At 45.2% G+C, this 23,333-nt stretch overlaps 1 protein-coding gene, 1 long non-coding RNA gene and 1 pseudogene across 3 annotated transcripts in view; 2 read left to right on the top strand and 1 right to left on the bottom strand.

The window, feature by feature from the left end:
• EP300 (E1A binding protein p300) overlaps nucleotides 1-18,060 on the top strand; it is an 86,782-nt gene extending 68,722 nt beyond the window's left edge. For both annotated transcript variants that reach the window (XM_062202791.1, XM_062202790.1), the window contains 11 exons: nucleotides 1,924-1,980; nucleotides 3,252-3,329; nucleotides 4,931-4,998; nucleotides 5,797-5,947; nucleotides 6,071-6,217; nucleotides 6,817-6,930; nucleotides 8,317-8,482; nucleotides 9,503-9,667; nucleotides 10,566-10,727; nucleotides 14,332-14,613; nucleotides 14,758-18,060. In XM_062202791.1, the coding sequence (XP_062058775.1) occupies nucleotides 1,924-1,980; nucleotides 3,252-3,329; nucleotides 4,931-4,998; nucleotides 5,797-5,947; nucleotides 6,071-6,217; nucleotides 6,817-6,930; nucleotides 8,317-8,482; nucleotides 9,503-9,667; nucleotides 10,566-10,727; nucleotides 14,332-14,613; nucleotides 14,758-16,953 (3,586 nt within the window). In that variant the 3' untranslated portion in view covers nucleotides 16,954-18,060. The remainder of the gene's footprint in view (nucleotides 1-1,923; nucleotides 1,981-3,251; nucleotides 3,330-4,930; nucleotides 4,999-5,796; nucleotides 5,948-6,070; nucleotides 6,218-6,816; nucleotides 6,931-8,316; nucleotides 8,483-9,502; nucleotides 9,668-10,565; nucleotides 10,728-14,331; nucleotides 14,614-14,757) is intronic.
• Nucleotides 530-630, top strand: LOC133769244 (U6 spliceosomal RNA; annotated as a pseudogene).
• LOC133768327 (uncharacterized) overlaps nucleotides 7,234-23,333 on the bottom strand; it is a 34,991-nt gene continuing 18,891 nt past the window's right edge. Inside the window, exon 4 of the long non-coding RNA XR_009866943.1 lies at nucleotides 7,234-7,448. This is a non-coding gene — a long non-coding RNA (uncharacterized LOC133768327). The remainder of the gene's footprint in view (nucleotides 7,449-23,333) is intronic.

The raw sequence follows: 23,333 nt of genomic DNA, 5'->3' as shown, positions 1-23,333 counted from the left end.
AAAGTAAAATTAAAAATTGCTTCTTTGTTGCACTATTTAAATTTTGAGTGCTCGGCAGCCACCTGTGGCTGGTGGCTGTGATACTGATAAGCACAGGGAGAGCACATACCCACCGTAGCCGCACGTCCTCTTGGTGATGACCAGAGAGGAGGCCAGCACTGACAGTCAGCTTCCAGGTCGTGCAGTCTTTCTTCAGAGAAAGAGCAAGCAGCTTCCCTGAATTATTAGTGTACTAGAGCTTCATAACGAAGTGCTTCGAGTTGGAGGATGGAGTGAACAAGCACCCTTCTCTCACTCTTTAACATTTGGTAAATGCCAAGAAAAATTTTCAAGCATATACCCTAAACTAATAGTACTTATATTCTCTTAAGATGTAGTTAAATATTGCATTTCAAACTTGGTTTACAAAGAAAAAACTGCTTTGGCAATTTTAATATTCTTGTAGATTTATATTTACTATAAATAAACAGAAGCTGTTCAGAGCATTCCACAGAAATGGGAATTGTGTTACCAGAATAACAGGGTTTCTGTGCTCACTTCAGCACATGCACTAAAATTGGAACAAAATACAGATGAGCACAGCCCCGAAGAAGGGATGGCACACAAATTCATAAAGTGTTCCATATTTAAAAAAAAAACAGGGCTTCGGAAAAAACATGGTTAAATTTTTCCAAATTGGGTTGTAAAGTTGCATTTTCCATTTCAGTCTCCTGAAATACGGTACAGTTGGAGGCTGGGTGCTGGTCTAGGAGATGAGATACTGGGAACCTTGGGCTTTTCTGAGATGTTCTGACTCCTTGCCAGAACCAGAGCGGTCAGCTCGAGTGATGCACAGTTTGGCCTGGCTGACCAAATGTTCTGCACCTTACAACTCTACATCTTTCTGAAGAGTATAGAAACAAACCCCCTACAGGTTCTCCCTGTCTGTACCAGTAGAGTCTGCAAGTCTGCATTTCTGACCAGCTCCCAGGTCCATCTGGTGCTGCTGCTCTTCAGATTGCATTCTGAATTGATGGTCCTTAGCCATTCGGGAAGATGCTACAGAGATGAGTGGATCTCTAGGCTTTAACTTGTGTAGGGACCAGTCTTAGATGTGCACATGTCTACGTGTTTGTAAGCAGGATCCAGTCAAATTTAGCTTACTAAAGTTGATTCTGGGTAGAAAATATTAAGACGATGGGAAGCCATGTGAAATTCTAAATGAAGCACTGTGAAATACAGACTTCCCAATCTAGGGACCTGTAAGAACCTGAAGTGGACAGTTGGTCCTTTGTATCTGTAGGTTCCACATCCATAGATTCAACCAGCCTAGGGTCAGAAATATTCCAGAGTGAGGGGCAGTGTTACTTCCGTCCTGGACATGTAGTTGGGATGTTTGTTTTGTTTTGTTTTTGTGGTAGTGTTGAAGAGGTTTTTTTGGTTTTGGTTTTTTTGTCATTATTCACTAAATAACACTCTGCATACAGAGTGTTTACGTAGTATCCTAGATAAGAAATTACAGTGTATACAGGAAAAGGTTATTTGCAAATGCCACACCATTTTATTTAAATGATATCCGTGGTATCATGGAATCAGTCTCCCTTGGAAGCCAAGATGGCAGCTATATTTTAATAATGTTGAAATTTTTTATTGATATAAAGATACAAAAAGTTAAGACTTTCCTGAAAAATAGTATTGTTAAGAGGTGGTTTGCTTCCCCCTCATACAATCCCATTTTATAACTCAATCTATGAACACAGAGTCAAAAAAAAAATCCTATAAGGAGAAATTATTTATTATAAATCTTAAAACAAGAATGTACCTGATTATGTATGCTCCTGTTAGATCTAAAGTGATCCATTTATAGGACGATGTTTGTTCATTTTGATTAGAACCGTGATCAGAGTACTCATTCTTCTCATTATGTCCATCTTTTTTCCTTAGTACAATAAATAAAGAACAGTTTTCAAAGAGAAAAAACGACACACTGGATCCCGAATTGTAAGTAGTTCTTTCATTGTTTTCTTTTTTCTTTTCTTAAGATTTGTTTATTTGAAAGGCAGTCAGAGAGAGAGAGATCAGTCGATCGCTCGATCGATCTTCTATCCACTGGTTCACCCCCCAGATGGCAGCAACAGCCAACGCTGGGCCAGGCTGAAAGCCAGGAGCTTCTTCAGTCCTCGCACATGGGTGCAGAGACCCAAGGACTTGGGTCATCCTCCACGGCTTTCCCAGGCATGTTAACAGGGATCTGGGTTGGAAGTGGAGCAGCTGGGACTTGAACCAGGTCCCCATAAGGGATACTGGCATTGCAGGCGTTGGCTTAACTGGTTAATGCCACGATGCCGGCCCCTGTTTTCAGTGACCTAAATGCATGTAACATGTCCACCATAGCCAGCAGAAATGTGAAAGACACTCCAGTACTAAGGATGCTTGTCTACACTCCAGTCAGTACTCATTTATGTTCCACTAAATTAACTTAATGTTTGGGATTTCATGGGCCTAAGTGAAGCACCAAGTTACTTCTGCTGGCCACGACGTGTTCCAGCCGTGTCCCCTCTGCATTTTCAGGCCATAACTCGTACTCCTTCAAGCCTGGAGCCCTGAAAAATGCAGTACTCCTATGTGTCCTAAAAAGAGTAGAATGGCGTTGCTCATAAGTTGTGGTGTTTTTTTTTTTTTTTTTTTTTTTCCCTCTTCTGACAGGCAGAGTTAGACAGTGAGAGAGAGAGAGAGAGACAGAGAGAAAGATCTTCCTTCCGTTGGTTCATCCCCTAAAAGGCCACTACAGCCGGTGTGCTGCGCCGATCCGAAGCCAGGAGCCAGGTGCTTCTCCTGGTCTCCCATGCAGGTGCAGGGCCCAAGCACTTGGGCCATCCTCCACTACCCTCCTGGGCCACAGCAGAGAGCTAGACTGGAAGAGGAGCAACCGGGACAGAACTGGTGCCCCAACCGAGACTAGAACCCGGGGTGCCGGCGCCGCAGGCAAAGGATTAGCCTAGTGAGCTGCAGCGCCAGCTGTTGCTCATAAGTTTTAACAGCAAGTGATCTTTCTCATCTCCTTTCCAGTCAGATTTAATGACTGAATTTTCTCTTTGCAGTTTGCTCTGCTCATAACACTAAAGAACTCTTTTAAAAGTAAAAATTTTGTCAAAACAATTTTTTCATTTCATTAGACTTTTTTACCTTAGTTATGTTTGCATCGTCAGGAATCATAGGAAACGGTTGGTTAGAGATCTGGGATTAATGCTGGAATCGCTTTGCACCTCCAGGTTCGTTGAGTGTACCGAGTGTGGAAGAAAGATGCATCAGATTTGTGCCCTCCATCATGAGATCATCTGGCCAGTGGGGTGAGGCTTAGGTCTTCTTTGCAATGACTATCATTTCTTCAACAATTACTGTCTTTAACAGTTTTTCTGTTGATTGGGAAAAGATCATTACAGTCCAGTTTTAACACATTAAAAGTCCTAGAATCTAAAAATAAAAAATAGATCTTTCTCTTATTTGCATGCATTCTTTAATTCATACTTTTTTTTTTTTTTTTTTTTTTGGTGCCTGTTGTACATCAAAAGTAAACCTGGTAGATAAGGCATCTGGAAAGTAGCAAGCTGGTATTAGATGTGATTAAGTTTGGCAGATTTTGAATTTATTTGTACTACAGTAGAAAAATTAGGACAGGGCATCAAAGGGGACACTTCTGTTGCTACTGCAGAAAAAACAAACTAAGCAGTGATCAGAGTAAGGACTGTCTTTGCTAGCAGTGAAGGTAAGAAGCTACAGAGCTGTCGTCATGGTGTGCTGACTTCCTGTCCCAGAATGAGGCTTTCCTGGCTGTGTTCCCAAGTGGGGCGGGTCTGGGTCACAGGACCTCTTGGTAGGATGGAGTCACCGCATTGCTTCTGTTCCACTCCTGCTCTGATGCTTGATGTTGATTTGGTGGTCATGGGAGAGGGGAACTGACAGATTTTGTGGAAATGGCAGTAGCTACATTTCAGTTTTCAGCGAGACTTGTCTTTAAGTGCACCTTTTTAGTTAGTACTTGCCTTAATCACACACTTTATAGGAATGACTAAGATGCTTCTAAGTAATTCTTACAACTTGGGATCTGATGGTTAGAGATAAACTCCTTAATTAATTTATTGAGATTGCTTTTTCTTATTCTAATACACTTTAAAATTTCAGAGTAAAGTAAATAGTGAAAGATAGTAAAGCAAATAGTGAAAGTCTCGCCTTCTCCCCCTCTTACTCAGATTGCCGCAAGAATAACCATGGCCAACAGTTTACAGACTTTTTCTATGCACATTCATAATTTTATTATTTATATGTAATGTTCTGAACTTTTTATTCTTACCTCATAGATTATGGACATTCATATTTATTGGAGAGGCAGTGATACAGAGAGCGCTGCCGACTGCTAGTTCCCTCCCCAGATGCGATTTCAGTCCAGGTCACTGCAGTGGGTGGCAGGGACTTGAGCTTCCTCTGCCCCCTCCAGCATGAGAGCTGAGAACTCGGCACTCTCATGGGGGTAGGATCCCCAGGGATGCTGTTGTACACACACACACACATTGCAAGCAGTTGCAGGAACTAAGAGTAATGTGTGTGTGTTGTACATCTATTAGTCCTGCTCTCAGTGCATTCCTGTGTCAATACCTGTGCCGATGTGATTGGCAGGACAAAGCGCCCATCTTCATTTGTAATCTTTGTAATCAGTTTATTTGCCCTTCACATTTCTTCCTGTCTATTGCCTGTTTTTCCATTAGGTTGTCTTTTTGTCTTACTAATTTCTGAAAGTTCTGTGTATATTGCGTGTGTTCCCATTTTGTTAGCTATGTAGAGAGATTGCTGCCAGGTTGTTTCTTGAATATTTTACTCGGACAGTGGGTTTTGTTACAGATGCTTCTTTAATGCTTCTCTGAGTTGTGTAAGCAAAGCTTGGTTTACATTTTAGATTTGTCTGTGATGGCTGCTTAAAGAAAACTGCACGAACTAGGAAAGAAAACAAGTTTTCTGCTAAAAGTAAGTTACGTTCTTACAGATAAGTCTGGCAAAGCTGCTCTGAAGCCTAGTTAAGAAACCATCCAAAATGAGTTATTTTAATTATAATTATTTAGCCAGAGTTAAAATAAATCTGTGATCTACTTGGAACTGAACTGTAATGTGCTTTTTGGTGTAAAATTCCTGAGACCTAAAAGCAGAAAATTATCAAAGAAAACGGATTGTAAAATACGCAAGACCCATGTTTTTCTTACTGGGGAATTTCTCCTTGTTTCATAGTAAAGGCCAGAGGTTGACAAGAATTGCCATCCCTTGAGTGTTCCATTATCATTTATATAGAAGACACCTTTAAGCCTTACCTGATGTTTTCTCTGGGAGAGAGGTCAAATTGTATCACACACATTGCTGGTACAGACGATCTCACTGAAGTATCAGGTTTAGTTTTCTTCATGCCTGTGTAGTATTTTGTGGTTGCTCTTGATTCCTGTAATTCTCCACCATTGTTATTAAAATATCATTGTAGTCTGTGCAAAGTATATGTGGATGTTCATTGGTCTATATTTTTAACTCTTCCAAAATTGGAATATTTTCCAAATAAAAATTTAGAATATTGAGTACCATACCTATTGTAACAATGCAATACACCAAAAATGGAATGACACCCAAGAAGTTAACATGGCCCCTGCGCTAGTATGATATGATCGATATATACTGACTACCTTTTTGTTGTTGTTGTTTGAAAAGAGCACAGTTGCCATTTGAACCTTAAGAGTGATGTTACAGATGTGCCTCTTGGTAACTTAACTTTTCTGTTTCTAGGGTTGCCGTCTACCAGACTTGGCACCTTTCTGGAGAATCGTGTAAATGACTTTCTGAGGCGGCAAAATCACCCCGAGTCGGGGGAGGTCACTGTTAGAGTAGTTCATGCTTCTGACAAAACTGTGGAAGTCAAGCCAGGCATGAAAGCAAGGTATCTGATATTTCTCTTCTCTTCTTTTATGAATGCACACAATTGCTTATACGTGCTTTCTTTTGGTGATTGCAATCTGAATGAGGCATGTTGTGGTTTTCCCCTCCAATCTGACTTGTATAGGTTTGTAGATAGTGGAGAGATGGCAGAATCCTTTCCATACCGAACCAAAGCCCTCTTTGCCTTTGAAGAGATTGACGGTGTTGACTTGTGTTTCTTTGGAATGCACGTTCAAGAGTATGGCTCTGACTGCCCTCCACCCAACCAGAGGTATGGCTGCCTATGTGACTAGCTTCTCTTTGTGTGGGAGTTTTAAGTTACAATAGATGGAATAGCAATAAGGAGCAAGAGAGTATATGGTGGACTTGGTTTAGAAATGCAGGATCTTAAGTGTCCAGTAGTGTTAAAGTCAAACACTAATAATAAAACTACTCCAAAACAGAAAATGACTGCTCAACACCACTTTTGTGTGGAGACGAATACAAAAAGCAGCCTGATATTGGAAATAGAAACCAAACCTACTACTTTACACAGACAGGCTTAACATCCAGATTATCAGAGTTATAGGAAAGAGTGTCAGATAAACAGGGTAGGGTATGGTTGAAAATTTCTTGTCTCCATAAATACCTTGAAGGCCCAGGTAACAATCTGTCAGAAAATACAATTAGGTGCCAGGCAGTGGTGGGTGCCAAAAATACCATGAAGTGTGGGCTCAGTAAACTTCTGTAAAGGGTCATAATCTAGGCCTTTAGCTAGTCTGGGGTGAGCTTGACAAGTGACAGCACAAGCAAAGAGCAGGAGAGAGGGGGAAGGTGTTTTCAGCTGCATAAACTACAGACTCATTGTGTGACCTGTCTTCCTTCACATAGGAGAGTGTACATATCTTACCTCGACAGTGTTCATTTCTTCCGTCCTAAATGCTTGAGAACTGCAGTCTATCATGAAATCCTGATTGGATATTTAGAATATGTCAAGAAATTGGGGTAAGCATATTGATAATGTTTTTAAAAACAATTATCGTGAGATGTAGGTCAGGATGTACAATAAGTAACTGTCATTTTAAGTTTGTTGGAACCCGTTTGAGGTGAGGGGCTCCAGCCCTTTTTTATTCGTCAGTGGGAAGAAATTGGTACTTCTCCAGTTCTGCCCATCCCACTTCAGTTTCACTTTGTTCAGTTTGGATGATGGATGGGTAGGTTAGAGCAGGTTTTTCTGTTTTGTTTTTTAAGATTTATTTATGTGAAAGAGTTTCAGAGAGAAGGAGAGACAGAAATCTATGTGCCGGTTCACTTCCCAAATGGCTACAACAGCCAGGGTTGGGCCATGCTAAAGCCGGGAGCTTCATCCAGGTCTTCCGTGTGGGTTCAGGGGTCCAAGCACTTGGATCATCTTCCACTGCTTTCCCAGGCCACAGCAGAGAGCTGGGTCTGTTGGAACTGACACCCGTATGGGATGCCAGTGCTGTAGGCGATGGCTTGGGCTGGTATACTGCCGCGCCGGCCTGGGCAGAGAAGGCAGAAATTGTAAACTGTGTCTGATCCTTTTTATACCCCTCTATAAAGACCAAAAGCAAACTAAGCACCGGAAATACTTCGTTACCTCTCAAGTACATATGTCCTTGAGAACATGCACCACCTTTTCCTGCTGGTCTTAACAGTTTGTCTTTGACTAAGCCTCTGTGTGTGGTGGTTTTTTTTTTTTTTTGGCGGGGGGTGGTTTTTTGTTTTTGTTTTTTAATTTTATTTACTTGAGAGCAGAGTTACAGACGGAGGGAGAGACAGGAAAAAAAGGTCTTCCATCCACTGGTTCACTCCCCAAATGGCCACTGAGCCAATCTGCTGCCAGGAGCCAGGAGCTTCCTCCAAGTCTCCCATATGGGTACAGGAGCCCAAGCACTTGAGCCCTCTTCCACAGCTTTCCCAGTACATTAGCAAGGAGCTGGATCAGAAGAGGAGCAGCCAGGACACGAACTGGCGCCCATATGGGATGGCGGCATTGCAGGCAGAGGCTCAGCCTGCTAGGCCACAGAACCGGCCCTTAGCCTCTGTTGTTGAGTCTATGTTTCTTTGCAGTGTAGCACTCATTTTGTCTCAGAAATGCAAACTTGAGATTTTTTAATCTAGGGCTAAACAGTCTACCCCTTCCACAACTAAATTTAATAACACATTTTCTTGGCTAAAAAAAAAGTAGGCAATATGAAATCCTTTATTAGTGCTAGGAATTCTGGCCTAAAAGTTTTGTTTTCTTGCTGTATTTTTCTTACATATGTATCGTGAGAAATCATTGTTTTCTGTATTGGTGCCATCTCTGGTTTCAAGTGTAGCGTTCTGTCCAGAGTTGATGACTCTGCCTCTCCCTTGTGTTCTTAGATACACCACAGGGCACATTTGGGCATGTCCTCCAAGTGAGGGGGATGACTATATCTTCCACTGTCATCCTCCGGACCAGAAGATACCCAAGCCCAAGCGACTGCAGGAATGGTACAAAAAAATGCTGGACAAGGCAGCTTCTGAGCGAATCGTCCACGACTACAAGGTCAGTTGGAGCGTGGGGGGAAGTGACAGTTTGGGAATGTGCTGATCTCGCTCTGCACTGCGTCGTTTATCAACAGTCTTCTCTCTGTTCTGTCTCTTACATATAATGTATGAAATTATGCTAATTTATATTTTTCTTTTCTATGAGATTTTTCAAAGAAAAAATCGTTTTTTGAAGCATTGTAGATCAGTTATTTCTGTAATAGCCATGTTATTTGTAACCTTCATGAGTATAGGCTGAGGTAGGATATGACCTTGAACCAACTGGACATTGCCTGGTTCTCAGTTAAAGCTGCTGACATCTCGAGAATGGGTGGAGGAGGCCTGCTGACACCACCGTCACACAGGTCACTTGTGAGAAGTAGCGGCTCCATGGTGAACGAAGGCCGTCCTGCCCCAACACGGTTCCTGGCAGGATGCTTAGCCACTGGGTTGTGTGAAAGCAGGGAAACCAGACGTCGTGACTGCAGGCCAGGCCTTTCCACTGTGCCTGACACCGAACGCCTCACTCTGAGAGACATTTTCATCTTTCATGTTTCTTCTTAACTGTGACTGTTTCCTATAATCAATGCTTTTTGTTTGTTTTTTTCTTCACTAAAATATTTTACTAATGCTGATTCATTCTTTCTATAGAGAAGTTTAAACTGTTTCCAGTAAATTAATCAGACATCAGGCTGATTAATGAATTCAGGACTAAAATAAGTTGGCAAAATTTGAAATTTATCTTACTAGAAAGTTCCCATTCTCCTCAACCCAAATAGATACCAAACAGCCCAGTTTCTCTTTAGTGCACTGTATGCAGAGTCACAGCCATTTCAGACAATCTAGTGCAATCTTGGAATTTTTAGAGTTAGAGAACCAGACCTAGAAGTCATTTGTAATAGCCAGAAACAGGGCTCACTGGACCAAATGAGATGAAAAAGAAAGGGCAATAAGTACAGAAACAACCACCAATAACTAATCAATGCTTTTAAAGAGAAAACAGTAATTCTAATTTTTGTATATGGACTTTTTTTTACAGGATATTTTTAAGCAAGCTACCGAAGATCGGTTAACAAGCGCGAAGGAACTGCCTTACTTTGAGGGTGATTTCTGGCCCAATGTTCTGGAAGAGAGCATTAAGGAGCTGGAACAGGAGGAAGAAGAGAGGAAGCGAGAAGAAAACACCAGCAATGAAAGCACAGACGTAAGGATGGGCGTTGGGTTCCTTTCCAGTGTCACCTGGGATTTTAACAGAAAGGCGCTTAATCTTTTCACCATGGTCTTTGAGCTTTGAGAAATGTTGGATTAGAAGGGTTACTATACTTTGACTTAATGGGGTTTTTTTGTTTTTTTATTTCCAGTTTTTATTTTTGAAAGGCAGAGAGAGAAATTTTTCTGTCCACTGCTTCACTCCCCAAGTGCTAACAATAGCCAGGGCTGGGCCAGGCTGAAGCTAGGAGCCCAGAATTCCATCCAGTCCCCCAACATGGGTGGCAGGGGCCCAAGTACTTGAACCATCATCTACTACCTTCTAGGATGTAAATAAGCAGGAAGCTGTTGAGAACTGGAACACAAACCCTTAGGGCCTCCATCTCTGGCATAGCTTTTGAAATGTAAAAACCGCACTTTAGGCCACACAAAAACATACCTAGAGCCCAGGCATTGCTCTTGAAATACCATAATTGAGTCCCTGCAGTTGGTGGTGAACCATCAGTGGAAGATCTCTCTCGACACCCTCCACCATTATTTTTCAGATAATTTCTGTAATGCCTTAGTCAAGCTTGCCTATCTCTCACAGAGAACCTAGCCTGTTGTTCCTCACAGCATATGCAAAATTATTAGCATAGAATCTAGGGTTGCCCTTAAAAAGTCTAGTGAAAAATTCTTGACTTTTTTTTTGTTTAGATTCCTTTAATTGAATGGTTTTCATGGTGGAGGTTTGGTTTGTAAGTCCATAGAACTCTAGAATGCTAATTGAAGGAGTTGAAATAAGTGGAGAGCAAAGCTAGTAGTCTTTTTTTGTTTTTGCCTTCGGTGTTACTTCCAAGTAATTTGTTAATAAGCACTTGACATTTTTTTGTCTCCTGTGTACGCCCTTGCAGGTGACAAAGGGAGACAGCAAGAATGCTAAAAAGAAGAACAATAAAAAGACCAGCAAAAACAAGAGCAGCCTGAGCAGGGGCAGCAAGAAGAAGCCTGGGGTGCCCAGTGTTTCCAACGACCTCTCACAGAAGCTCTACGCCACCATGGAGAAGCACAAAGAGGTGAGAAACAGCCACCAGGAGTCGGGGCCGAGACTCAAAACCTGGCCACCTCAGTTGGCATTTACAATGTGAACACCAGAAAGAAGAACTCGTTTGAGGGATAACTAGGTAGAATGGGTGGTTGAACAGGAAATGTTCCATTTTATTTAAGTATTAATCTAGATGGTGATTTAGTGAGTGACATAAGGAGAGAAAGATCTTCCTTCACTGGTTTACTCCCCCTGTGGCCACAGTGGCTGGGGCTGGACCAGGCAGGAGCCAGGAGCTTCTTCCAGGCCTCCCATGGAGGTGGCAGGGGCCCAAAGACCTGAGCTGTTTTCTGCTGCCTTCCCAAATGTGTCAACAGGAAGTTGGATGAGAAGTAGAGCAGCCAGAACTCAAAACCAGAACCCAAACCAACACTCCTCTATGGGATGCTGGTGCTCAGGTGGCAGCTTAAACCCTTCATCATAGCACTGGGCCCTTAATTGCATCCTTCTAGCATAGTTTGTGTGTCCCTGTTTGTAATTCGCTTAGGTTTGTGACTTTTTAAGATAAATTTGAAAGGCAGAGTAACAGTGTAAAAGAGAGAGAGGTCTTCCATCCGCTAGTTCACAGCAAAAATGGCCACAACGGCCGGAGCTGGGCTGATCCAAAGCCAGGAGCTTCCTCCTGATCTCCATGTGGTGCGGAGGCCCAGCTACCTGGGTCATCCCCCGCTGCTTTCCCAGGTACAGTACCAGGGAGCTGGATCAGAAGTGGAGCAGCCAAGACTTGAACCAGTGTCCATGTGGGAGTCCAGCACCATAAGCAGTGGCTTTTCCCCCTATGCCACAATGCCAGCCCCTTGTGACATTGTTACAACTTCTTCTCAACTAAAACTTCATTTCATTACTTACCTTTTGGGTTTTTTGTTTGGTTTGGGAATATACCTGAATGTTAGGGTGTTTTTTGTTTTTGTTTTTCTCTTGTTTGTTTTACCCTTCAGCATCATTGGCACGATAAGGAAAGCTAAAGAGAATTTTTTTTTTTTTTTTTCCCAGTTTGACTCTTTAGGCAGTTATTTGGAGAGAGAATTGAAAGACTGATTTTTTTTTTTTTTTAATACGGAATTATCACTAGATTAGCTAAGCAAGCAGTCTCTTTGGGAGAGAAGTAGTTTCATAGATTCCTTTTTGTGAGCAGCTGTTCTTTGTCTCTAATTGTTATTTATGCATTTGAGTGCAAGCTGCCATCCACTTTCTCAGTTCTCAAAAGCCTACAGCAGATGGCGATGGATCCAGACAGGCAGGAACCCAACCTAGGTACTCTTGATACAGGAAGCAGGTGGTTTTCTGCTAGGCTGAGTTCCTGCTCCCAGAAGTACTTGTTATAATCATGCTTCATTTCTGTAGATTTGATGGCTTTTTCCATAGTCTACCACACTACCCCACACCTCCCCTTTATGGATTAGGCCTAACTAACTTCAGCCATGTTGATTAAATGAAAATCCTTGGGACAGGCAATGTGGCATGGAAGGTAAAAGCTGCTGCCTGCAGTGCTGGCATCCCATATGGGCACGCTGGCTCTCGTCCCTGCTGCTCCACTTCTGATCCAGCTCTCTGCTGTGGCCTGGGAAAGCAGTAGAAGATGGCCCAAGTCCTTAGGCCTCTGCACCAGCAGAGGAGCTCTGGATAAAGTTCCAGACTCTGGCTTCAGATCAGCTCAGTTCCAGCCGTTGGGACCATTTAGCAGATGGAAGACTTCTTTGTCTCTCTCTCTCTAACTCTGCCTTTCATATAAATAATTTTTTTTTTTAATCCTTAGTTCTAGTGGGTTCCTCACTTCACAAGTAACTATTAACAGTGATTACATTTCAAACATTATTTAGTTTAACAGCCATTGGGAAAGGCCCATAAAATATGTATACAGAGAGTTTGGCATAAATTGTAGACACATTCATGGCTGCAGTCTGAAAACAAGGTGTATGGTCAACTCTTAGGAGTTAGAATCTAAGGTGCTTGATTTAGGTATAGAATAGCTACAGGCCGGCACCGCGGCTCAATAGGCTAATCCTCCGCCTGCGGTGCCGGCACACCGGGTTCTGGTCCTGGTTGGGGCGCCGGATTCTGTCCCGGTTGCCCCTCTTCCAGGCCAGCTCTCTGCTGTGGCCCGGGAGGGTAGTGGAGGATGGCCCAAGTGCTTGGGCCCTGCACCCGCATGGGAGACCGGGAGAAGCACCTGGCTCCTGGCTTCGGATCAGCGAGATGCGCCAGCCACAGCAGCCATTGGAGGGTGAACCAACGGAAAAAGGAAGACCTTTCTCTCTCTCTCTCTCTCTCACTATCCACTCTGCCGGTCAAAAAATAAATAAATAAAATAGCTACATACATGGTTTCTAAATTCAGGTATTAGTTTAGCTATAGGGTAACAGAAGCAGCAAAATTGGTTTTTAAGGTCTGAAAAAATAAACCATAAAATCCTGTAAGAAATACAGTAGTTTGTTATGAGTTTCTGATTTCTTGAGGGTGTTTTATTAAACTATTAAAGTATGAATTTATGGACATGATTTCAAATAGAAATAGAATACAAACTGTGAAGAGTTTTCAAACTCCTGTGAACAAAATTTTTTACAGCTTCAGCAGCAAGGGATAAGGGCTTTTATCCCTCCCACCCACACTAAGTTTTAAATCTATAAGAAAGCTGCACAGAGGACCCTCCTATATACCATGTGCTATTTTTCTTTTTCTTTTTCTTTTTCTTTTTTTTTTTTTTTTCTTTAAGATTTATTTATTTATTTGAAAGGCAGAGTTTACAGAGAGGCAGAGAGGTCAGTCTTCCATCCACTGGTTCACTCCCCCAAATGGCCACAATAGCTGGAGTGGAGCCGATCCGAAGCCAGGAGCTTCTTATGGGTCTCTCACATGGGTGCAGGGCCCCAAACATTTGAGCTATCTTCTGCTTTCCCAGGCCGTAGCAGAGAGCTGGATCAGAAGAGGAGCAGCTGGGACTTGAACCGGTGCCCATGTGGGATTGCCGGCACTGCAGGCTGGGGCTTTAACCTGCTGCAGTACAGCACCAGCCCCTCTATTTTCTTTATTTTAGAAAGTACCCTCTACAAAAGAAACTATCCTCTACATGCCCACACCACGGTTGGTTTTGCCCTCAGGAAACTTAACCCCTGTCATCCTCTGGTGTCTGGTCCTTGTGTTCCCCGTCAAGGGTGTGGGTCTTTGAGCGTTATGTCTCTCCTTAGACTCCTTACATCTGAACAGTTCCCAGCTTGCTTGCTTTCATGACATGGGCATTTTGTTCATGGGTCCAGGTGAGATGTTTTGCTGAAATGTCTAGACAGCTGGATTTTCTGATTAGTTTATTGTGATCGGGTCGGTTTTAGCTATGTGCTGCATCTTAAAAGTGGCCTCTCTGAGGCAGAATGTCTCACTGTACATATGTTCTACCTGAACTGCTTTGAGGGAACTAGTGAATGATGGAAAATACAACAGTGTGAAACTGTTCTCTGAGACTGAGCATAGTGGACCTGAGGTTGTGAAGCTGGAGGTGAAAGCCTTCACCAGTCTGGTTGGTGTGCAGCCTAACTCGCCTGTCGGCCCAGATCCAAGGGATGAAACTGTCTATCTTGTAGGTCTTCTTTGTGATCCGCCTCATTGCTGGCCCTGCTGCCAACTCCCTGCCTCCCATCGTTGATCCTGACCCTCTCATCCCCTGCGATCTGATGGATGGTCGTGATGCCTTTCTCACCCTGGCAAGGGACAAGCACCTGGAATTCTCTTCCCTCCGAAGAGCCCAGTGGTCCACCATGTGCATGCTGGTGGAGTTGCACACGCAGAGCCAGGACCGCTTTGTCTACACGTGCAATGAGTGCAAGCACCATGTGGAGACGCGCTGGCACTGCACCGTCTGTGAGGTAGGCACCAGGTCAAGGGGAGGCACGAGTGGGTGCTGTGGACACGTTGGGCCTGTGACAGTGCTGAAGAGGCTGGTTTTGTTCTATAGACACTGCCTTTGAATGACAGTCTTGAGTTGACCTGCACCTTCTTTTTTCCCCCAGGATTATGATTTGTGCATCACCTGCTATAACACTAAAAACCATGACCACAAAATGGAGAAACTAGGTCTCGGCTTAGATGATGAGAGCAACAACCAGCAGGCTGCGGCCACCCAGAGCCCTGGAGACTCTCGCCGCTTGAGCATCCAGCGCTGCATCCAGTCTCTGGTCCACGCCTGCCAATGCCGGAACGCCAACTGCTCCCTCCCCTCCTGCCAGAAGATGAAGCGGGTCGTGCAGCATACCAAAGGTTGCAAGCGGAAAACCAATGGCGGGTGCCCCATCTGCAAGCAGCTCATTGCTCTGTGCTGCTACCACGCCAAACACTGCCAGGAGAACAAGTGCCCTGTGCCGTTCTGCCTGAACATCAAGCAAAAGCTCCGGCAACAGCAGCTGCAGCACCGGCTCCAGCAGGCCCAGATGCTCCGCAGGAGGATGGCCAGCATGCAGCGGACTGGGGTGGTGGGGCAGCAGCAGGGCCTGCCCTCTCCGACTCCTGCCACTCCCACCACGCCAACTGGCCAACAGCCTACCACCCCGCAGACCCCTCAGCCCCAGCCCACCTCTCAGCCCCAGCCCACGCCTCCCAACAGCATGCCTCCGTATTTGCCCAGGACTCAAGCTGCTGGCCCTGTGTCCCAGGGTAAGGCAGCAGGCCAGGTGACCCCTCCAACCCCGCCTCAGACTGCTCAGCCGCCCCTCCCAGGGCCGCCACCTGCAGCGGTGGAAATGGCAATGCAGATTCAGAGGGCAGCCGAGACGCAGCGCCAGATGGCCCATGTGCAAATTTTTCAAAGGCCGATCCAGCATCAGATGCCCCAGATGACACCCATGACCCCCATGGGTATGAACCCACCTCCCATGGCCCGGGGTCCCAGCGGGCATTTGGATCCAGGGATGGGGCCAGCAGGGATGCAGCAACAGCCACCCTGGGCTCAAGGAGGTTTGCCTCAGCCCCAGCAGTTGCAGTCTGGGATGCCAAGGCCAGCTATGATGTCAGTAGCCCAGCACGGTCAGCCCTTGAACATGGCTCCCCAGCCAGGATTGGGCCAGGTAGGCGTGAGCCCTCTCAAACCAGGCACTGTGTCTCAACAAGCCTTACAAAACCTCCTGCGGACTCTCAGGTCTCCCAGCTCTCCCCTACAGCAGCAACAGGTGCTTAGTATCCTTCACGCCAACCCCCAGCTGTTGGCTGCGTTCATCAAGCAGCGGGCTGCCAAGTACGCCAACTCTAGTCCACAACCTCTTCCTGGGCAGCCTGGCATGCCCCAGGGGCAGCCAGGGCTACAGCCACCTACCATGCCAGGTCAGCAGGGAGTCCACTCCAGTCCAGCCATGCAGAACATGAATCCCATGCAGGCGGGCGTCCAGAGGGCTGGCCTACCACAGCAGCCGCCACAGCAGCAACTCCAGCCACCCATGGGCGGGATGAGCCCCCAGGCTCAGCAGATGAACATGAATCACAACGCCATGCCTTCCCAGTTCCGAGACATCTTGAGACGGCAGCAGATGATGCAGCAGCAGCAGCAGCAGGGAGCAGGACCCGGAATGGGCCCTGGAATGGCCAACCATAACCAGTTCCAGCAGCCCCAAGGAGTTGGGTACCCCCCGCAGCAGCAGCAGCAGCAGCGGATGCAGCATCACATGCAACAGATGCAACAAGGGAACATGGGACAGATGGGCCAGCTCCCCCAGGCCTTGGGAGCAGAGGCAGGAGCCAGTCTGCAGGCCTATCAGCAGCGACTCCTTCAGCAACAGATGGGGTCCCCCGCTCAGCCCAACCCCATGAGCCCCCAGCAGCACATGCTCCCAAGTCAGGCCCAGTCCCCACACCTGCAAGGCCAGCAGATCCCTAGTTCTCTCTCCAGTCAAGTGCGCTCTCCCCAGCCTGTCCCTTCTCCCCGGCCGCAGTCTCAGCCCCCCCACTCCAGCCCTTCCCCAAGGATGCAGCCTCAGCCTTCTCCACACCACGTCTCACCGCAGACCAGTTCCCCGCATCCAGGACTGGTAGCTGCCCAGGCCAACCCCATGGAACAAGGGCATTTTGCCAGCCCGGACCAGAATTCAATGCTTTCTCAGCTTGCTAGCAATCCAGGCATGGCAAACCTCCATGGTGCAAGCGCCACGGACCTGGGACTCAGCACCGATAATTCAGACTTGAATTCAAACCTCTCACAGAGTACACTAGACATACACTAGAGACACCTTGTAGTATTTTGGGAGCAAAAAAATTATTTTCTCTTAACAAGACTTTTTGTACTGAAAACAATTTTTTTGAATCTTTCTTAGCTTAAAAGACAATTTTCCTTGGAACACATAAGAACTGTGCAGTAGCCATTTGTGGTTTAAAGCAAACATGCAAGATGAACCTGAGGGATGATAGAATACAAAGAATATATTTTTGTTATGGCTGGCCACCGCCGGTCTTTTCCCTTTATGTGTGTGGCTCGAGTGTGCACTGGGAGGAAGCTGAGGTCTGTGAAGCCAACCGAACGCTCCTGCCTTGCACCTCCAATAGGTTTTATTATTTTTTTTAAATTAATGAAAATATGTAATATTAATAGTTATTATTTACTGGTGCAGATGGTTGACATTTTTCCCTATTTTCCTCACTTTATGGAAGAGTTAAAAGAACATTTCTAAAACCAGAGGACAAAAGGGGTTAATGTTACTTTAAAATTACATTCTATATATATAAATATATATAAATATATATTAAAATACCAGTTTTTTTCTCTGGGTGCAAAGATGTTCATTCTTTTAAAAATGTAAAAAAGGAAAAAAAAAATTCCCTTTCCTCTCAAGTCAACTTTTGTGCTCCAGAAAATTTTCTATTCTGTAAGTCTGAGCGTAAAACTTCAAGTATTAAAATAATTTGTACATTAGAGAGAAAATGACTTTTTCAAAATATACAGGGGCAGCTGCCAAATTGATGTATTATATATTGTGGTTTCTGTTTCTTGAAAGAATTTTTTTTGTTATTTTTACATCTAACAAAGGAAAAAAAATTAAAAAGAGGGTAAGAAACGATTCCGGTGGGATGATTTTAACATGCACAAGGTCCCTGGGGTTTCTTCTTTGCTTGCTTTCTTCTTACCCTGTCCCTCTACACACAGACACACACACTTTCTGTAAAACTTGAAAATAGAAAGCAAAAACCCTCAACTGTTGTAAATCATGCAATTAAAGTTGATTACTTATAAATATGAACTTTGGATCACTGTATAGACTGTTAAATTTGATTTCTTATTACCTATTGTTAAAATAAACTGTGTGAGACAGACACCCTGACTTTGTTGCACTTCTTGATGTCACATCTTGTAGAATACCAGTTTAAGTGATAGCAGAAAGGGAAAGCACTGGCTTATGTGTTACATACGACAAATTCCCAAGTAGAGTCTGGCGATGCAGGACTTCGCACAGTCCTCTAAGGATGCCCTCACGGTGCTCGCCCCGTGGTAAAGAGGGACTGGCGTAGTAAGCTAATAAGCTGCCTGTGGTGCTGGCATCCTGTATGAACACTGGATCTAGTCCTGCCTGCTCCTCTTCCAATCCAGCTTGCTGCTATGGCCTGAGAAAGCAGAAGATGGCCCAAGTCTTTGGGCCCCTGCACCCACATAGGAAACCTGGAAGAAAATCCTGACTTCAGATCCAGCCATTGTGGCCGTTTGGGGAGTAAACCAATCTCTCCCTCTCTGTAACTACCTCTTGAATGAAGGAATAAAAAGAAATGAGACTGGAAGCTGGGTGAACTACATGTTCCTTCCCTCTGGTATTCAAGCCTTTTGTCAACTGCCAACAAAGTTGGGGTCAGATTGAAGGAAAGGCAAATTTAGAAGGCTGAGAGTCTAAAGGTCCAATAATGTGCTAGGTGTCGATAGCTTCTCCCAGCTGACCATAATGCTGGCATGAACGAGTTAAGAAACTAGGATGTTACTGCCTAGCTGTTTTGACATTGGTTGGCAAGTCTTGTTTTACAACAGAAAACACTTGGCAGGGCAGGGGCTGGCACTGTGGCACAATAGGTTGATCCTCTGCCTACAGAGCCAGCATCCCTTATGGGTACCAATTCTAGTCCTGGCTACTCCTCTTCCAATCCAGCTCTCTGCTACGGCCTGGGAAAGCAGTAGAAGATGGCCCAAGGGCTTGGGCCCCTGTACCCGCATAGGAGACCCAGAAGAAGCTCCTGGCTTCTGATAAGTGCAGCTCCAGCCATTGCAGCCATTTGGGGATGAACCAGCGAATGAAAGACCTTTCTCTCTGTTTATTCCTCTCACTCTGTAACTCTCAAATAATCAAAAACACTTGGGGCCAGCATTGTGGTATAGCAAGTTTAACAGCTGCTTGCACCACTAGCATCCTATTTGGGCACTGGTTAAAGTCCTGGCTGCACCACTGCGAAGGGTCTGGGAAAAGCAACGGAAGATGGCCCAAAGGGCCCCTGCAACCCACATGGGAGATTCAGATGAAGTTCCTGGCTCCTAGCTTTGGCCTGGCCCAGCCATATCCATTCTAGCCATCTGAGGAGTAAACCAGCCAACAGAAGCTTGCTCATGCTCACTCCTGCTCTCCACATTACTTTCAAATAATCTTAAAAAAAAAAAAAAAAACCACTGTAATATGACACAGTCTACTAGGGGCTAAAGAAGATGAAGCATCTTGATGCAAAAATCTCTATTTTATAGTCTCAATCAGTATCTTAATGTGGGGTGAACTTGTACATACAGCATTAATCAGAGCCAGTTCCAGAAGATGTATGATATCCACCTGCTCAGATTAGTGAGCCAACTGATAAACAGCATCTGCGTGTGCGCCACACCAAATAGCACAACCCAACAAGATGCAGCCCTGTCCTCAAGCTAACGGAAGTGTAGAAAGGAAAACGCAGTGGTGCTTCAACAGATCAAGTGCTGAGCACGTGTGTGCAAGGACTGCAAATGCAGGGAGGGAAAGAACTAGCTGGTAACTGGGAGTTTCTGGAAGGATAATATGGAAGCTGGATCTCGAGGGGCAGATAATGGGAAGACGAGATGGGTGAGGAAGAAATCCACCCAAAAGAGTGAAGAACCTGATTCTGCTCAGAGCAGCTCCAGGGCTACTTGGCAGGAGACGCAAGCATTGATCGTGGCAAATTCCTATTACATAGTAACTGTCAGTCAGCTCCTAGGACTGACATGAGCCCCCAGTTCCAAGTTTTCATAGTTCTGCCTCTGGCTAGACAGCTGACAGGCTGGGTCTCAGTGCATATCATCCTTATGGCAGGCACTGCTACAAGGCAGGGGCAGAAATCATTAAATAACAAGGGGGAGGGGAACCTCTTTTCTAGGCCACAAGTAGTGCTAGGAAGGAAGGATGCAGACTAACCCAAGGTCAGGAGTACAAGGTGAGAGCCTGTGCCCTGATGTAACAGGTTAAGCTGCCCCTTAGGAGGGACACTGGCATCCTAATAGTGCAGGTTCGAATCCCAGCTAGTCCACATCCTCTTGAGCTTCCTGCTAATGTGCCTGCAAAGGCAGCGCAAGATGGCCCACGTACTGGAGCCCTGCACCCACATGGGAGATCTGGATGTCTGCAGCCTCCTGGCTCTGGTCTGGCCCAGCACAGGCTGTAGTAGCCATTGGGGAGTCAAGCAGTGAATGAAAGCTCTCTCCCTCTTGCTCTGTTACTCTTTCAAATCTCTTAAATAAAACAGTGATTTCAGTGTTTCTTTGTGCTTTAAAATGTTAATGAACAATTGGAAGGAGATAAAAGGAGCCAGTGGTTCTAACATATCTATCTAGAAAAGGGACACAATGGGGGCTGGCAGCATCCAGAGGCCTTCACTTTCTCAGTTTATTCAATCCTCAGTAATGACCCCTGTGACAAAGGGAAAACAAGCTCCACTGACAGAATTGGATCAAGATGACATGGCAGAAGGGTTACAAACTTGAGTTTGGGAGATGGGCACAGGGTTCAAGTCCCAGCTGCTCCACTTCCAATCCAGCTCTCTCCCATGGCCTGAGAAAGCAGTAGAAGATGGCTCAAGTGCTTGGGCACCTGTACCTGAGTGGGAGATCCAGAAGAAACTCCTGGCTCCAGATCGGCGCAGCTCCAACTGTTGCAGCCATTTGGGGAGGGAACCAACAGATGGAAGACTTCTGTCTCTCTGCCCCTGCCTTTCTGTAACTCTGCCTTTCAGATAAATAAATCTTAAAAAAAAAAAAAGTCGAGCCTTGGATTCCAAAACCCTCCTTCTCCCTATTCTTTACTTCCCTTACTGCAGAGAAGCCCTAGTGATTGCTACGGATGAACTAATACACACCCTGTTCCAAGCAAATTCAGAATACTAGAAATACAGTGGGAGGAGTGGGGACTTGGGGAGACAGTGGCATTGTGGCACAGCAGGTTAAGCTGCTGCCTGGGATGCTGACATCCTACAAAAGCCCCACTTCAAGTCCCAGCTGCTCCACTTCCATTCCAGCTCCCTCCTGATGGCCTAGGAAGGTGGAGACGGCCCAAGTACTAGGGCCACTAATGTGGAAGACCCAGATGGAGTTCCAGGTTCCTGGCTTCAGCCTGGCCTAGCTCTGGCCATTGCAGCCATTTGTGTAGTGAACCAGCAGATGGAAGATCACACTCTCTGTCTCTCTCTTTCAAACAAATAGTAAATAAACCTTTCTTTAATTTTTTTTTTAAAAGTGGTGTTGGGGAACCATGAAAATAACCTCCCAGGCTGTTCACTCTACAACCAAGGAAACTGATCTCCAGACATGGTCTTCAGTGGTGTGCTCATGATGAATACACCCTCCTTAAGAAGACACAAGCCAGGCCGGCGCCATGGCTTAACAGGCTAATCCTCCCCCTTGTGGCACCGGCACACCGGGTTCTAGTCCCGGTCAGGGCGCCGGATTCCATCCTGGTTGCCCCCCTTCCAGGCCAGCTCTCTGCTATGGCCTGGGAAGGCAGTGGAGGATGCCCAAGTCCTTGGGCCCTGCACCCGCATGAGAGACCAGGAGAAGCACCTGGCTCCTGGCTTCAGATCAGCGCGATGCGCTGGCCACAGTGGCCATTGGAGGGTGAACCAACGGCAAAAAGGAAGACCTTTCTCTCTGTCTCTCTCTCTCACTATCCACTCTGCCTGTCAAAAAAAAAAAGAAGAAGAAGAAGACACAAGCCAGCACCAAAAAGAGTAAGATGTTTAGGAATAAATTTAGTAGGTGAAAAAGACAAACACTAAAAACTACAGTTCGCTGGAAGAAACTAAATACCTAAACAGGTACGCTTCTTCATGGATCAGAAGACCTCACACTGCTAAGAAAGCAATACTGCTAAAATGCTGCAGAGATTCAGTGCACTCCATGCCAGAGTATCTACTGGACTAAGCAGAACAGCCAAAACAATCTTGACAAAGCACAAGAGTGTTGGCAGATCCACACTTCTAGAGTTTAAAACTTACGGGGGCTGGCGCTGTAGTGTAGCAAGTAAAGCTTCCGTGTGCAGTGCTGACATCCCATATGGGCACCAGTTCAAGTCCCAGCTGCTCCACTTCTGATCCAGATCTCTGTTATAGCCTGGGAAAGCAGTAGAAGATGGCTCTAGTCCTTGGGCCTCTGCACCCATGTGGGAGACCTGGAAGAAGCTCCTGGCTTCAGATCTCTCTCGATCTCTCAATCTCTCTCTCTCTACTTCTGCCTGTCTGTAACTCTGGATTTCAAATAAATAAATGTAAAAAAAAGAAGAACATAAAACATATGAAGCATGACTAGCTTTGTGATGCGGATTAAGCTGATGTCTGTGATACCAACATTCCATATTGAAGCACTGGTCCGAGTCCCACTACTCTGCTTCAGGATCCAGCTCCCTACTAATGCACTTGAGAAAGCAGCAGAGAATGGCTCAAGGGCTTAGGCCCATGCTACCTGCATGAGAGACCTGGATGGGGTTCCTGGCTCTTGGCTTCAGCCTGGCACAGCTCGGGCTGTTGTAGCCATTTAAGGAGTCAGCCAGTTGATGAAGAATTCTCTTTTCTTTAAGATTTATTTTCAGAGTTACAGAAGAGAGAGAGAGAGAGAGAGAGAGAGAGAGAGAGAGAGAGGCAGGCCACAGCTGAGAGCTGGATCGGAAGTGGAGCAGCCGGGACTCGAACCGATGCCCATATGGAATGCCAGCACTACAGGCAGCGGCTTCACCCACTACACCACAGTGCCGGCCCCATAAATAAATCAATCTTAAAAAAAAAAATGAAGCTACAGTAATTAAGACTGTATGATAGTGACATCAGGATATTTAAATAAATCAGAGAATTGACAAATTGACATCCCTAATGCCTTTGGTGTAGACTCTACAAGAAATCTACTAGAATTAAAAAGTCAGTTCATCATGGTAGCATGATAAAAAGAAAGTTTACAAAAAGCCCTTGAGTTTCTACATATCACCAAATAACAGTTGGAAAATCAAGTTACAAGCACATATATATGTGGATATACAAGTCTCTAGCCAGATACGAAGTTTGCAAACATTTTTGGTCAATTTACAACTCATCTTTTCATACTCTTAAAAAGGTTTTTTGCAGGAAAAAGGCTTCACAATTGAGGAAGTCC

This window comes from Lepus europaeus, chromosome 10 (assembly GCF_033115175.1).
Source record: "Lepus europaeus isolate LE1 chromosome 10, mLepTim1.pri, whole genome shotgun sequence".
Taxonomy (NCBI): Eukaryota; Metazoa; Chordata; class Mammalia; order Lagomorpha; family Leporidae; genus Lepus; species Lepus europaeus.
The sequence above is the reverse complement of the archived record's forward strand: the minus strand, read 5'-3'. Positions and strand labels throughout refer to the sequence as shown.